At 41.5% G+C, this 16,398-nt stretch overlaps 2 protein-coding genes across 10 annotated transcripts in view; one reads left to right on the top strand and one right to left on the bottom strand.

The window, feature by feature from the left end:
* The window catches only part of LOC118301641 (core histone macro-H2A.1), a 19,619-nt gene extending 11,901 nt beyond the window's left edge, over positions 1-7,718 (bottom strand). For 6 of the 9 annotated variants that reach the window (XR_004790338.2, XR_004790339.2, XM_035627286.2 and 3 more), the window contains exons 1-5: positions 4,567-4,706; positions 2,441-2,643; positions 1,870-1,976; positions 1,482-1,673; positions 659-766 (exon numbers count right to left, since the gene is read on the bottom strand). Coding sequence is in view for 7 of the 9 variants with exons in the window: in XM_035627286.2 (XP_035483179.1) it covers positions 659-766; positions 1,482-1,673; positions 1,870-1,976; positions 2,441-2,612 (579 nt within the window). In the remaining 2 variants the exon portion in view is untranslated. Of the gene's footprint in view, positions 1-658; positions 767-1,481; positions 1,674-1,869; positions 1,977-2,440; positions 2,644-4,271; positions 4,372-4,566; positions 4,707-6,921; positions 7,033-7,567 lie in introns of those variants that run through there. The other 3 variants (XM_047330579.1, XM_047330578.1, XM_047330577.1) reach the window with 3 other exon arrangements.
* Positions 4,600-16,398, top strand: faxdc2 (fatty acid hydroxylase domain containing 2). The gene is made up of 10 exons (XM_035627290.2): positions 4,600-4,738; positions 7,478-7,724; positions 9,097-9,134; positions 9,768-9,865; positions 10,106-10,209; positions 10,995-11,116; positions 13,237-13,442; positions 13,748-13,853; positions 14,087-14,253; positions 14,993-16,398. The coding sequence occupies exons 2-10, from the start codon at positions 7,703-7,705 to the stop codon at positions 15,147-15,149; spliced, it is 1,020 nt and encodes a 339-aa protein (XP_035483183.1). The 5' UTR covers positions 4,600-4,738; positions 7,478-7,702; the 3' UTR covers positions 15,150-16,398.

Raw genomic sequence — 16,398 nt, 5'->3', positions numbered from 1 at the left:
GAACTATAAAAGGCATTTATTCAACATAATTTCACAATAAACAAATGAATGTCTATGAAAAAGGCCAGTGGACTAAAACATTATCACATCATTTGCTTTCCACTTCGGTCCAGTTGTGAAGGGAAGTATAAACAAAAGACTGAACAAAATCATTATTCTCCTCTGTAGGGTTCTTAAAGACATAAAGAACAATTTGTTAGATTCTTATAAAGAATGAAATATCAGGGTTTCCCCAAAACAGAGAGAGAAGTGTGCATGACTAAAGAAAAATTATTGTGGCCTTTTCTTTGACTTCTGAAATAAGTCATTAAGTCTTTAATAAAATCTATATTAAAATACTGTGGCCAAATGATTCAGACAGAAATCAAACGTGTTAGCTGCAACTAAAGGGCAGGTTGATAAGTCAGTATCAATATTGGTAATATGTTGATATCAATGAGCTCATGAATTACTGAAAAAAATACAAATACATATTTTTTCCTTTCACTTGAAATAGAACAGGAATGCCAATTTTTGTTTTTCTTATAAGCCTCATTTGAGCCTGACATGAGTTTGGTATCTCTTCATCCCAAACATAAATTATTCAATAGACACTCAAGTGTAGTTTATCATTTAATCAGCATAGAGCTGTTTGTCTCCCAGTGGGCGGGAAACTGACCTTTTGACCCAGGAAGAGGCTCTTGGTGGAGAGCACGGTGAAGCTGTCGGCTGGAGACCCCTCGGTGGTGCTGTCAGCGGACGCCGCCTTGCTCACCTCACCCTGTTTCTGATGAGGACACAGAAGACGCCAATGTGAGACCTTATTTCTCTTTATGTAAATCTTGTTCTTATTTGTCCCCAGAGGGGGGGGGGGGGGCAGCCACAGTATCGCTGCTGAAGCAGTAGTTCTATAACGTTTGATTTCCTTGGTTCTGGATGTCTTCTTCAAGGATGTTAAAACGTCTTCAAGAAACTACAACCAAGTCCAGTTGCTCCTGATTCAACACCCTTGTGGATAACTATGACCTGATGAGAATCTCCACAGACTACTTGATGTTAATTCTACTTGTCCCTGATTGTCAAATCTTGATAACCTTTGTGCCACTTTGTTTATTTTCTCCCCATTCATTAAACTATTTAAACCACTTAACCTTTAGAAATCTATATATGTGCAGGAACCCCTGGACATACATAATAATCTGTCATGTCTGCTTCTTGTTCCCAAAACGTAATGTTTTCTTATAACACTCATTCCTGCTAAGGACATTGGTTATGTTTTAGTTAGTTTGCTAAAATCAGTATATATTTGGAAATGATTGTTTAATTAGATTCTAATTATTACATGCTAGATCAATCAGTGTATCAAAAACATCAAGGTTCCTTGTGCTCTTAAACAGCCAAACAAAATACTTACTCTCCGATGTCCAGTAATAACACAACCCACTTTCGACCTCGAACATATTTTATCATAATAATCAGACATGTCGTGTGGAGTCGTGTACCTTAGCTTTTCCTCCTCCCTTTTTCCCGCTCAGTTTTTTTGCAGCGGTCTTCTTCACTGGCTTGGGTTTCTTCTCAGGGGCGGGCGAAACGGGCGTCTCAAGTTTTCCTTTTGCTCCTCGCTTCTTGGCCAGCAGCTCTGGGTGGATGTTGGGCAGGACTCCACCTGCTGCAATGGTCACACCTTTCAGCAACTGAGGCGAGACGACAAAGTGGACAACTTGAAATCACATGACGCTGCACTGGTGAGAAATCTGTCTAAATGTGTGCTGAATGCACGGGACAATAACTATATTAATTCCACACATTTTGGGGGGAAATAGGCTACAGAGTAAAATAAAACATGACTGATGTTGCCCCGTAAGTGTCAGATAATAATTTTCAACAGACCTGGTTCAACTCCTCGTCGTTGGCGATGGCCAGCAGGATGTGTCGTGGCGTGACGCGGCCCTTCTTGTTGTCTCTGGCAGCATTACCTGCCAACTCCAGGATCTCAGCTAAGTGGGTAAAACACAAAACATCAGACAAGTTCATCAATAAATACTGAGGGTGAGTAACTTAAAACAGAAAATCCCTAAATGCTCACGTAGACTTGATTAACAACAACAGACTGACTTTCATGTGGTCCTTATATTGTATATAATTAATCTAAACTCAGTAAAAACAGTAGCCACAAACTGCTAAATCTCCCTGCTGCAGCTGATATTAGATACATTTTAATATAACTTTATTTTGGCCGTATTGCGTTGTGTGTGAGATCTGAGATGTCACGAAGTAAAAAGAGTTGCTAAATATTAGGTTTGTGCTACATTTAACAAATCTAACTGCCATGACCGTACGTAAGGAATTCAGTGTTCCAAGGTTTGAAAAGTGCCTAAAGACATCTGTGATAAGTACATAGTCTTCAAATATGCATATTCAATATCTCACCATTCTCTCTTCTCCGAAAAATAAAACTCACCAGTAAGATACTCGAGTACAGCAGCCAGGTAGACGGGTGCTCCCACACCTATGCGATACTTTGGCAGGCCCCTCTTGATGTAACGCAGCATGCGCCCCACGGGGAAGATGACCCCGGCCTTAGTGGACCGGGACGTCTTGGTCGACTTCTTCTTTCCTCCTCGGCTGGACATGGTGCTTTATGACTGCTACCTGTGTCGGGCTCTGCGGGGACACATCGACCAGGATCCATTAACTAATCTCAACATTTATAGACTTTCTATCTCAAAGTTTTATGGTGGAACAAACACTAAACAGGAAGTCACTATGAAGTACATGGAGAAAATAAACCTTCCCATCTTCTCCAGCTTGAATGTCGAAGAGGAGATGCCCTTACTTCTCTAAGAGTAAGGGCATCTCCACCGGAAGTGTTGGATCAGAACAAAAGAGGGAAATAAACTATTTCCCAAAAGCAGTTTAACTAATGGAAAAGTTCCTGTCTTCCCACTGATCACTGAAAACGTCACTAACACTAAAATTGCGTGTTCAGGTCACATTCTCGATACTATGACGTGGAAAGAAATGTTTTTTCTAAACAATTTAACAACAAACAAAATGCAATTCCTGAATAAGGCGACAACAACGTATTTAAATTTAGTTTTTAAAGGTTTGACACGTTTTAACATCTGAAAACTGATGCAAATCAAAGCTGTATGTTTTACACCAAGCTCTGCATCCTTGCTACATGTTATCATATGTCTTAATTTATGTTCATTACATTTTCAGCAATCATAATCACCAGTCTTTAATATGCCCTAATACTTACTGACTTAAGTACACCTGGCTCTAACTGAATATGAAATGCAAGCAACAACAAAGTATGCCTGCTTTATATATTTCACTTTAAATCAATGTGACGGGCTCGGTCCTACTGGTTTATATAGTCTGGAGGTTTCTCTATCAGCACATAAATAAACAAAAATGGCTGGAGCCTCTTGTAACAGCCTTAGATGCTACATAGATATAGGACACAATGTAATATGTAAACAAACTAAAAAAAATCTTATCAGACATAACATAAATTAATCTTATCTAATCCACTGATCCAAACTGAATGAGAACACAACAATATACTGTTTTGCCTCATAACATTCACTGAGCATGTTGGTGGGTATATTTACCCAAATATTCAAATGAGGCGTATTGTGTGTTTTGGGCTGATGACCCTCAGGCCGAAGAGAAGCATAAATGTCACACTCACTCCAGGGAAACATGGATGATGATAATAATAAGAGCTGAATACTGTGTCTGTTCAGCACAGCTGCAGATATTTAGCAACTGATAATATTAATATGCATATAGGAATATACATTTGGAGGTTAAACTCTAATAATAACACTAATAAAACACTGACATTCCAAATCAACCCTGTGGATAATTTCATGACATGAGCAAAATATAGTTTTTGTTTTTCTGTTGGTTTTTTTTTATTGTAGCACCAATTAGCTGCCTGTTAGTGTCAATTAGCCGCAACACAGGCCGGACACTTCCTCAACCAGCTGTAATACACTGATCTGACTGCGCGCGACATCTACATCCCTACACCGCGAACCGCAGCCGTTACAACCGGCGTCGAGCGGCGCACACCGGGGATGTCCGCTGCGACATCCCCGGTGTGCGCCGCTCCGGCCAGGTGGAGGTGGTCTCCGCCGAGGCTCCGCCGACGCTTCCACCGGACATTTGTTTGTGCAGCCCGTCGACACGGCGGCAGCGGCTTCCGCATGTCAACAGCCCGCCGGGAAGCCTCGCACAGGCGCATGCGTTTCATCCACACAGCGGCGGACTCGACCTACGACTGTCGCCGAGCTGTCGCTCGACCTGGGCGCCGTTTCCCCCGTTGGGGTCAGCGAGCTTTCCGGGTCTGAATAACCCCGGCGGAGCGGAGTGGAGGCAGCCGCCCGCTCCTCCTCCCCCCTCCCCCCCCCCCCCCTCGCCAGCTCCGGCAGCCCTCGGTCCGCGCTCGGCCTCCATGCCAGGGGGAAAAGCACGAAATGGCAACGCGAGCGGCTCCGCTCGGCGACCGGACAGCGGCTCTGCCGACGAGGGGGCGACGGGACTCGGTAGCGTCCACCCCGGTGGATTACTTACAGCTCGGTGCGCGGCGGGAAAAAAAAAATGTCTCCGGTTTCTCCGGGAACGAGCCTGGGCAGTGTCCTCGACTCCCACAATCCACAGCGAGTTGAAGTGTCGAGGCGAGCCAGCGCTGCCCGCGGAGCGACGACAGCAGCAGCGAGTCTCCGAGAGTCAGTCCGCGGCGGAGGTGACCTTTAACCCTTCACACCTTGACACGTGGTCTGGACCGAGCCGCGGCGCTCACTGTCACTGGAGCGGTCACATGCTAAATAGAGCTCGTTCACTGGACCGACTCTCGCACCAGGGGTGTCGGTGCCAAGCTGAAGTGGTGGTGTCATGGCACACACCTAGAGCCGCAACGGTTAATCGGTTAATCGATTAGCAGTCGACTACCAAATTAATCGCCAACTATTTTGATAATCGATTAATCTGTAGAAGTAGTTTTTATGAAAAAAATTGTGAAAAATGCTCTGATTTCAGCTTCTTAAGTGTGGCGTTAATGGCTTCCTGTGAATCTGCTGAATAACAGAAAAAAGACTGGAGGGAAACTATTGAAAGAATGAAGTCTCTCTGAACTGAGCACTTACAAATATTTATAATTCATGTATTTATTTCTCGCCCATTGGATTGTTCTCAATAGTCATACGTTTATATTTAATTATCTTATTTCTAAAAACCATGTTAGCATTCAAACCATTGCTAATTAGCACTAAAGTACATCTGAGGTTATTGAGATTGTCTTATTAAGTTTTGCTGCTACTGGAACTACTGTACAAATTATTTCACCTGATGTCGGCGCTTAAAGAAAACGTCTAGGATTCACTGTTGGAGGGGACATGGTGGTCTGCACCACAGGTCAGGAAGACCCTCCCAGTAACTGATAAGATATTTCACTAAAGGCAAAAAAAAACATCAACAAGCAGGTGATTGCTGGAAAATCAAAATATGATTTAACAAATAAATTATATGAACAGGAGGAAAATTAGATAATGGGCAAGAGAGATCTTTTAACAGGATTTATGTTACAAAACATAAAAGGCGACTCAAGCAAGAAAAAGGTGCCGCCCCCTACCATGAATCAGGTGTAACCTTTGAGTCCCACTCAATTGACTTCAAAAGAAAGTGCTGCCGAAAGAGGAGCCCAAACATGTCTGGTCGGTTTTGATTGGACAAACTTGTTGACATGGACTTCATTCCTACTGTGTAGTCTTTCAAGTCGTCTTAATCACTCGTCCAAAGTCTTGGGTCACCGAAAGGTGCTCAGTACGTGTTCAGCTGAATGGAGTTGAGCCATTGTTATCGTGACCGCCTTTCTTACCGTCACGTGTCTAATTATCTTCTGTGGAAAAGGCCTTTATGAAAACTAAGTTATGCTACTAGCACCTTTGTTGAGCCTCTGACTGTTGTTGACCCAACAACTATTGAATTTTTTTTTAAAAGTCCTTCATTTTCACAAAATCAATTAAAAACAAAAGCGGCGATTTATTTCCTAATATCAGTTTTGACTCTAAACCTGATCAAATAAGTCGGATCCATGAAGCTTCATCGTTCTATTCCAATTTAATAATTTGAACAATTAAATAAGTAAGTGAAATTATTAAATGAATAAAGATGGAAGAAAGGTGTGAAATTGTATTTTATGTCAGAGCAGCTGAGCAGTGACTGAACTTCAACTCCCAAACAGAGTCTGTGCAGGAACCAATGGGCAGACGTGTGGCTGGAGCCCTGCAGCCCACTGATGCAGTGGCAGCAGCTTCACACCAGAGGTCCGTCTTGAGCTGCGCATCATTTTATTCAGAGCTAATTTACCTGCTGAATTAAATAAAGGAGAATACAATAGAAATGAGTCGAAATAATCAATAATGATGAAGTAAAAATATCTTGGACCATTGGAATAAATTACAGATTAATAAATGGCTAAAAGCAAAGTACAAGCCTTTCCTGTCATAACATGGCCATAAGCTTCACTAAGTAAAAGCATTCAAAGTGACAATATTTGACCCCTTTGTGATAAAGGTTGGAATAAGTTTGTTTTTGTTTGTTTGCTCAAAAAACAATCCGACACACAATTATTACATCATTATATCATTACATTCATTTATCTGACGGTTTTTGTCCATAGCGACTCAAAATAAGTGTGTTCAAGCACGAAGATATTGTCCAAACGTTGCAAGAATCGTGCGAGTACATGAGCATTTATCAAATGAGTATAAGAGAAGGTTATGCCATAAAACTGTGTGCTAAACTTCATTCTAAAAATCAGTTTATCTAACTTCGCAGACCGGTCAACAAACGTGTGTGTGTGTGTGTGTGAGGCGTAATAGTAGGTGAGTAGAATCAGACAAATGTACTTATTTATTTTGTACTTACCTTGTATGAGTTATCAGAGTGAACATCTCTGGTGCCCCCTCCTGGATGATCTAAGATTAGGTTTGATCATTTATTCTCCAGAACCTGATCCGATGAAATAAAGTAATAATCTGTTGTGGCTGAACAAACCTTCACAGAGTTATGCCTCTATTCAGGGGTCCGTTCTTTTGTCACAGATCAGTGTTCAAGGTCGTACTAATTTTACATAACGACGGTGGTGTTGTGACCCCATGTACAGTAATGATGAGTGATTGTGAGGCCACGTGTTGCAGCAGCAGAGAGGTCTTGGGGGTCAAGTGATAGCTGAAGGCGATGACATTGATGAATAGAAGGCAGAGTTGTTTCTGTGTGTGTGTGTGTGTGTAGTAGTAGTTGAGTAAAAGTACATTCCACCACTGCATCTAACCTACTGTAACTCCTTCACTGTATTCTACTCCCACTTTGTACTGATATAAATATAAATATATAAATATATATATATATATATATATATATATATATATATATATATATATATATATATATTCATTTATCTTTTTCTTGAACATGTTTACAGTATGTAGTTCCAGCGGGGTGACCATGCTGGGTCTCAGATCTCAGGTCTCAACCTTCACCTGATCCATGGAGGAGGAAAAAAACAACTCACCTCAGTCAGCTGACCAGGAAGGAGCCAATCAGACGCGTCTGTCGGTTGTAAATAAATAGTCCGTGATTTGACTCTGTGGAAACAAGCAGCTGGGTCCGCGGAGGAGAGCCGAACCCGAGAGGAGGCAGGCACACGATGGTGAAGACAAGTGACGGAGGTAAGAGACCTGCAACACGTCCATGTGTCTCCGTTTGTCACATAAAACACTACAGCTGTGTGAGTCTGTGTGTTCAGTGAGACGCAGCAGCTCATAAACTGTTGTTTCCTTATTACTCTGCCGCCCCTATTGACTCTAATCGCCATAATCTTTGCATTTCTGAAGCTGTAGCCTATGAGAGTCTGAAATAGTTATGGGTGAAATCAGTATCGTTTCTCTACAAAATAATAGTGATCAAACACCAACTGTGTAGTTCCTGGAATGTGTTTTAATTTAAAGTGTTTAAATTCGATAAATAATCAGCTAACTGGTTTTAATGCTGTGGCTGATCTGCAATGGTTGGACAGATCAAAAGAAATCGAGTTTATAAAATGTGAAGTGGATGTGGATGACTGTTTGTCATCTACGAGTAAACTCACTATGTTTAAGCATCATCTCTAATTTTGTATTTCTACAACGGTCAGTAGATTATATCAACTATTCAAATAATGGAAAATGAATTTGAAGTAATGTTGACATCTTTGGTTCACTGGTTTCCAGTCTCTCAAATGTAGAAACTTTTGTTTTTCATCATTCTTTTTCTCTGAACACATTTGATTGTTTTTGGATGCCGGTCAGAAAGAAAACACATTTCGCAAAGTTTCCATTGGTTCAGGGAATTTATCATAGTTTGTTCAGTTTTCTTACTGAACTTCAAAGACAGGGAAAGAGTGTTATCCCCAAGAATTTCACTGAAAAAGTGCCCACTGTAAAAATGGATTATCACAGGATTATGTTTAATCCTCCATCTGTAATCATGCACTCAGATGATTATTGTACCATGGAACAGTACGACAGGGACAAATATATTTACTTTGCTCCGTGCGTACAACAGAACAATTTCAAATTTGTATGGATAACTAAACAATAAAATATTTAGCATATGAAGAGGAGTTTCATTATGAACTGAAATTGAAAGAAAAACAAAACCTTGATTTTCAACACGAATTAAAAATAAAGCATCATTTTTCAAATCCACCATTATATATATATATATATGTATATATATATATATATATATATATATATATATATATATATATATATATATAGTTGTTTTTTTCTTTGACCAACTGGGATCAATACACCTTTCTAAAATGAACAGCAGAACATTTAATCTGTAATCTTCAGGTATTATGGACACTGCAGCTGGCTCATTTGCTTCCAAAATCATCCATAATGTTATAGGATTTAAAATGTGTTATGGTGGAATTCATTTGTTGTTATTTGTAGCAAAAGATGATGAGGTATACTCGCCTACATTTATACTGTAGTTATGAATGCATCCCTCTGAATATAAATCAAAATAAGTATCTGTAAATTGTGTTCACAGGGATGAGGGGAGCTGCCATGACGAACAGGAGCATACAGGTGAGAACACAACATCTTTTCAACCGAGCACTTTGCTGCGGCCTTAATTCGACTGAACCGATAGAAGATCAAAAGGAAGCAGATCAGCAGCAACACAATAGAATGAGTCACAGCCAACACTGACACAAACCCATGGAGATCATGGGATCAGATATGTGTTTTCTCCTCTACATTTTTTGGGTGGTCTGGTTTGATTTGTTGGATTTCTGGTGGTGTCTGGGAACTCATCTAACACTGTAGGTACTGTCAAATGTATGTTATGTACACAGTTAATGTTATCAAATCTTTGTAAAAGTCATTTCAGTGTCACATACCAACTGTGTAATTCAAGTTCCTTTCTGATCATCACTACTCAATACATTTTCTATGATCATATTTAAAGTTTGTCTGCATCATCATACAATGTTTTTCATTGATCATAACCTACTGACCATCAGTATGGGAAAGAGTCTCACCACTGATGACATGATTACACACAAACACGCGAGAGTGTGTTTTGAAAGAAACATTGTAGAGACACAGTATCTCCACCGCAGGAGGTTTTTGTGGGAAACGCTGATGTAGCTCGACATCACGAGATGGCACAGTATCGACGGGGGTTATACACACAACTGTTGCTGTTCCTCTGCTCAGGAAGGCCCCGCAGGACTGTGGGACTCCGTGAAGAAAGCTGCGTTCGTCATTGGATCCGGAATCTTACTCTTGGCTGCATTCGGCAACTCGCTGACATGGTAGGATCCCCTTACATGCAACAGTGTGACCATACGACAAACCAGCAGTCTGTCCAAAAAGTAAACCCGAAAACCGAAAAAAGAAAATTTGACCAAAATGCCAAACAGAAGAGACTTGATTTAAATGTTTCAGGGCCTTGGAGTGAGCCAAGTGTACACGTTCCTCAATTAATTGAATATTCTATTTAACCATGTAAGCTTAGCAACATCTTGTAAACTTGACACTGATTCCGCCTCCAGGCATCTTCAGAGATTCTGGGGAGCTTCAGGAGATTTCTGGCAGAACTTGTGGACCAGGCTGTACTTGGCATACGAGGGCCACGATGCTTCTTTGTTCTATTTAGGTAAGGAACAACTGTTTTCGTTCTTCTTGTCCAGAAACCTCCAAAGGATAAAGCTGCAAAACACACAAGCTCATCACAGTAAGACTAAAACACATGTACCGGTTGTTATGGGAACCTTTTATTCTCCTGTAATTAATATGCGTTCAGTCTTATTTTTGTAAGCCTCTCTTACCCAGGATGACACAGTACATAGAGTCGCAGAATAAGATGATCCAAATTCAACACATTTGTGTGTATATTTATACAGATTCAGTTATTCCTATCAGTGTCCCTAGGACCCAAGGTTGAGTCAGGGAGCCAAATAGATAGCAGCTGGAGGAAGGAGAACACACTCTGGCGTTTTCGGAGACATAGTTCATAGTTCTCCAAAAGGCTGTTGAGGCGGCAGCAGCTGCACTTGGTGGTAGATGCTTGAAGACGTTTCCCCTCTTCTTCACTTCTGGCTCCGTCAGAACTGAGGGAGCCTCACACCAGTGTATTTTGAAACTATACTTCCACCTCTACCTCCTGTGCCACAGCCTCTCCGCCAACCCGAAGGTTTCGGTGGTTCGATCCCAGCTCCCTCCGGTCCACATGCCGGTGTGTCCGTGGGCAAGACACGTAACCCTAAATTGCCTCTGGCGGCTCTTCCGGCATAGTATGAGCGTATGAATGTGATAGAAGAAGGAAAAAAGCGTGGTGTCAACATGCTCGCTTTTACGATGCAGCCGTCGTGTGCCATTATTGTAGTAATTATGTAGAAGTAACACACAATGACAGCGGGGTTTGTTTTTTCTTCTCAACAGGGACAATGTTAATCCCCACTGTGGCATTCTGGGTGCCCAATTCTCTGCTGCTGTGGGCGGACACCACTGGTAAACCGTCCTTCATCACTCGCTACCGCATCCAGGTGGACAAGAACAACCCGGTAGGCTCCAGGCCCTCACCATGCGTCTCATTGTTGAGATGTGTGTGTCTATTTACAGTTTTGATTCCTATTTCTCTTTTCTATATTGCACAGTTCTTCAATACATACAAAGTGATTCTTCTGACATTTTCCGGAACTTTTCCAGCCAGCCCCCTAATAAATTTTCTGAAAAATGTCAGAGTGAGCCCGTGTAAGAATGCACCAGGTTTTCACCAATCTGAAAACCGTGAACCGCTTCACATCCGATACACATCTGATTGACGTCGCCTGTGGGTGCTCTTGGCTGTCGAAACAGCAGTTGTTAGAATCTTTGGAGACACCTGAGGCCGGTTGTGTTTGGTGGGTACATCTCTTGGGAGAGGGGGTGAAAGAACAGTATTGTAGGTTTGGGACAAGTGGTGTCAAAGACCTACTCCTCTGTTGAGGGATGGGGTTTTCTTTCTACTTTGATTATTGTTAACATCCATCCTGAGCGATCAGATCCCAAGTGGTCACAGCAGGCGCGTTCTGATGCCAGGTGTAATGTCCACTACAGTGTGTGACTCGGCAACACATTGAGACAAAAACCGGTACATCCAGAAGAGCACACACACCCAGTCCGCTGCAGCGAGGACAGAGCATTTAGTCGCTGAAACCAAACAACCGTTCAAACAAAAGGCATGACTCTACAGGGCCAACTCCCCTGACTGAGCACTTCACCTCCACCCGAAGGATACGGGACACTCGTCCGACGAGAGCAGTGTTGCATATTCTAGACAGAGAGGACAGATGGTTTGAAGCAGGAGGGAAGGAAGCGAGCTGCTTCGTCCACGCGTCCACCTGACCAAAGTCCTTTAACAGTGTTTGATTAACAGATGTTGTCGGACACTGCAGAGATAAAGACTTGACAGGACTGATAACCAGGACTGGACTCTGAAAATGTAATTGCATTGTTGATTACCTTTCAAAGATTATAACCAAGAGGAAAGTGCACAGGAAGCCAATGCTGGCTTATAAAACAATGGGGAAAAAAGTTCTCCACTAAATTCCAGAGACCGCGCTCAGGTTCACTAATCAAACTGTGCCATGTCTCACGTCCGAGTGTTGCCTGTGGCTCTCTGTGGTCCGTCACTCTGAGGAGAGATACGTCGGTTCACTGACCGACAGTAACGGTCTGGAGTTGAGTCACACGGGTCATAAACTAAGCTCCGATGTGCTGTTGTGGAGCATCGACCCAACTGACACTACACTCGTTGGGTATTTTATCAGTCAATCTATCGGTATCTTAATTTCAGAGTCCTCGGCCACTTGTCCGACAGCCTTTCTTCTCTTTTCTTTTTTAGCTGACAACACACAATGTCATAGTGCAACTTTGCACTATTTACTGTAAATACTTGTTTTTGCAAAAAATGTACTTGTTTTTGTATGAATTCAACCAAATCAAAAATGAACACACATGTAGTTACAAAACAATGGGTCTATGTCTGTACTGTAACTGTGCAAAAGTTTGCGTGTCATTTCAGACACACACACACACACACACTCACACAAAGGTCAGGATATGTCCGTGAGTTTGTTACCACAGTTCAAAGTTTAATTTGAAGCAGTCAAGGTGACAATCAATCATCTTTATCAATTTATCTTGAATTTTTAGATTTTTTCCAGATATTGGTTCTAACTTGTAAACATGTCTTTGTTTGTCTAAGATACACTCTTACATGTCTTATTAAAACGTACTGACAACAATTTTTTGCACAATTTTGTGTAAATTCATTTTTAATTAATAATTTTCATTTACAACCTACTGTATTTCTAAAAAAAAACAGTATTGGTATGGTACATGAAAAAACCATGTTATATCAAACAAGCAGAATAAATACTTAGCATAATAAAGATAATAAATAAAAACCTAAAATGAAATTAAGAAGTAGTATTCAACAAATATATATTTTGAGAAGAGCTTTAAAAGTTGTCAGGAAAGACAGACCTGACCAGAGACTATGGACATTTAAATGCATTGTTTAATTTTCAATGATTTCAAGGTATTCTTACAGAAATGCATCTATCCACAAAAAAGCCTATTCTTTATATTATGCATCGTATGGACCTCTACTGTATCTGACTCTTCCCTCCTCTCCCAGGTGGATCCAGCTAAGCTCCGTAGTGCAATGAAGACCGTCGTCTTCAACCTGTTCTTCCTCTCCGGGCCCATGGTGGTGGGAGTCTACCACCTGACGAGCTGGAGGGGGAACCCCTGCGGCCCCGAGCTGCCCACCTTCCACTGGGCCCTGACGGAGCTGGCCATCTTCTCCATCATAGAGGAAATTATGTTTTACTACTCACACAGGTAAGACGTTATTGATTTTATCACGTCCAGTGTCATTGTTTAAAAAAGGAATATATAGTCCTTGAAAAGTGGAGGCTCGTTCCCGAAAATCCTACCTCTTTTCTACCCAGTGATCGACTGGGCGTGTTTGAGATTCAGTCGTCATTGGAACGTTACACATTACTGCCACCTAGTGGTAAGAGGGAAGACGTCCATATCAAGAGCCACTAGCAAGATTCAAGATGTAGGATAGTGTGAAAAACGTCTAATACCTAGATGTAGATTGTCGTTATTCTGATCCTCCTCTTCTTCTTCTTTCCTCTCAGGCTGTTCCATCATCCGAGCTTCTACAAGCATTACCACAAGCAGCACCACGAGTGGACCGCCCCCATTGGCCTCATCTGCATTTACGCTCATCCTCTCGAGCACGTGGTGAGTGAACTCCCCCATCACATTCTTGGCCTGTCCTGATTTGAACATCTTCATTTTATTTATTTCACTTTATTTATTTCACTGTCAATTGTGAGATTACTGTAAGTTATTGGAACAATAAGTTATGTCCCTTCGTAATTAATGGATATTGCTTTTACTCTGTGAAGCACTTTGTGTTGTATTGTTTGTATGAAAAGTGCAAAACTAATAAGGTCTGATTGATTGATTGCTAGATCTCCAACATGCTGCCGGTGGTGATGGGACCCATGGTCCTGGGCTCCCACCTGGCCACCACCAGCCTCTGGTACTGCCTGGTTCTGTGGAGCACCACGATCTCCCACTGTGGGTACCACCTCCCCTTCCTGCCCTCCCCGGAGTTCCACGACTTCCACCACCTCAGGTGAGTCAACAATTTTTTATTCATTTTTTTTAAATCCAGGAATTTAGTTTTAATATCAAAAATGTGGAGATTGAATCAGTGAGAGATAAAGGACCATGTTCTGAACTGTCTCAAAAGACTTTGTTTACTGAATTCTTGCAGCATGAAACATAATCGTTTTTCAGACAGGAACTCCGGAAAATGTCAGGAACTTTGGTCCGGACATTTTCCGGAGTTTGGGTTATTTTTGTCAACAAAATAACAAAAAAAGACCAAAGCCGTCAATGTGTTAAATGTGTCTCTAAATTCTGTTCATTTCCATTCTTTATCTGTTTGTTCCTACCGAAGATGTTAATCTTTAAAAAATAAATGGTCACAGATTTGTTATTTAAAAACCATAAATAATTTTCGCAAAATGTGTGGGTGCCGTGGTTTTTAGCACATGTTACATGAACAGAAGTGAATGTTTTATTTGTTGAGGTCCGGTACCAGCTGCAGAGTAATACACTTACAGGACGGTGTGCGTTGTTCATGTCTGTTTGTGGTAATGTGGCTCGTTGGTTTTGGTCTCAGCATGAGTTTGTTGACTGTGGAGGAAACGTAGAAGGTCTTTTTATCTGTGAAACTTGTGAAGTTAATGACCCTCAATCACTGTACATTGTATAATAAGCAATAACGAATAGGGATACCAGATTTAAAAAAATGTGATTTTAAAATTTTTGTACGTAATCACTTCCCCTTACTCCGCCTCTGGCTCCAGGTTCACCAACTGTTTCGGGGTGCTCGGCGTCCTGGACCGGCTCCACGGCACAGACAGCAAATTCAGGCAGACCAAGCAGTACGAACGCCACGTCCTGCTCACCGGCCTCACCCCGCTGAACGAGAGCATCCCTGACGCCCCCAAGAAGGGTCAGTGATGACCTGTGACCCCTGACCTCTGAGCTCAGGCCTCGCCAAGTTTGGGAATATTACCGTGATACTTGGAGATAAAACACAAACTAAACAACAACTCCCAATCAACCCGAATGTCAATTTGATTTTGATCAGTTACAGACGGTGAACCTCTGCTCGGTCTGTGGTTTTATATTTTCAAAGTAGAAATATTGTTTATTGTACTCAACCAGATACATTTATCCTCCATGTTCACGGTCGATCATTTTAAACCTGTTGACCTGGGAAGAACGTTCTTGTATCTCATGACTGGTTCATGGATGGTACCGTCGCAGAGAGGTCAGTGGGTCGGGGTTATTCATCTGGTAAAAGTGACAAAGTAAAGTTTTGCGGAATGGAAAGGTTAATGCATCATCAAAAATGTGGTCACAATACAAATGTTAGATGGTAAGTCAAAAATGTGACTTACCATGTGTAATTCTATTTTAATGATGACTTTTTTTATCCGTTTTTCTGCTGGAAAATTGCTGCCGTTGATGTTTGCTTCATAATTTCATGGTTGTATTTGCATTTAGAGACAAGTCATGTTTTTCCTTTGCACTGAAACAAACCAGTTATTATTCGGCCCCTCCTCCTGCCTCACTTGAACTAAACTGTGAGAGGAATCTGCAGTCAAAAGAAACCATTCCAGTGATACTGCATCCGTGTAAAGCGTCTGACATGTAGTCGGTGAGAGAATCGCTCTCTTCTGCGTCCACAGCTTCCAACATTCCTGAATAGCGAGATCCGCAGCTCATGTGATGTACAAATCCTTTCAGCATGAACAGATTCTGGTTTTAATGTGAAGTGAAACCTTTGTTGTTGATTAAACGGATCATACTTCTGTTGTCATTTTAGTTTTCAATGCTGTCGTTAAGGCATGAACATTAATTTTAAGGTATGTATTAATCCTTGTGAACATACTGTATTTTAGTAACCGCTCACCAGCGATGCTCCTGTGCTGCGTTCACTTGCTGCTCAGACAGGAGATATTTTTTGCACTTTTCCTTTCCTCAAGCACTTAAACGAACCCCCTGAATGTTGAATGTCTTCATGTATGACAGAAGACCGTCATAATGCTGATGGGGGAAAAACTGAATGTTGGGGGTAACAAAACAGTTTTATTATTAAAAAAAGAAAAACACATCTAATGTAGTTGACACAATGGTAAGAATGTCTTTACTGAACCCTTAGATACAAAAGATGGATTTCACACAATAAATAAATCACTCGACA

Source organism: Scophthalmus maximus, chromosome 2 (assembly GCF_022379125.1).
Source record: "Scophthalmus maximus strain ysfricsl-2021 chromosome 2, ASM2237912v1, whole genome shotgun sequence".
Taxonomy (NCBI): Eukaryota; Metazoa; Chordata; class Actinopteri; order Pleuronectiformes; family Scophthalmidae; genus Scophthalmus; species Scophthalmus maximus.
Note: the sequence above shows the minus strand (reverse complement) of the source record. Positions and strands in the feature narration are given on the sequence as shown.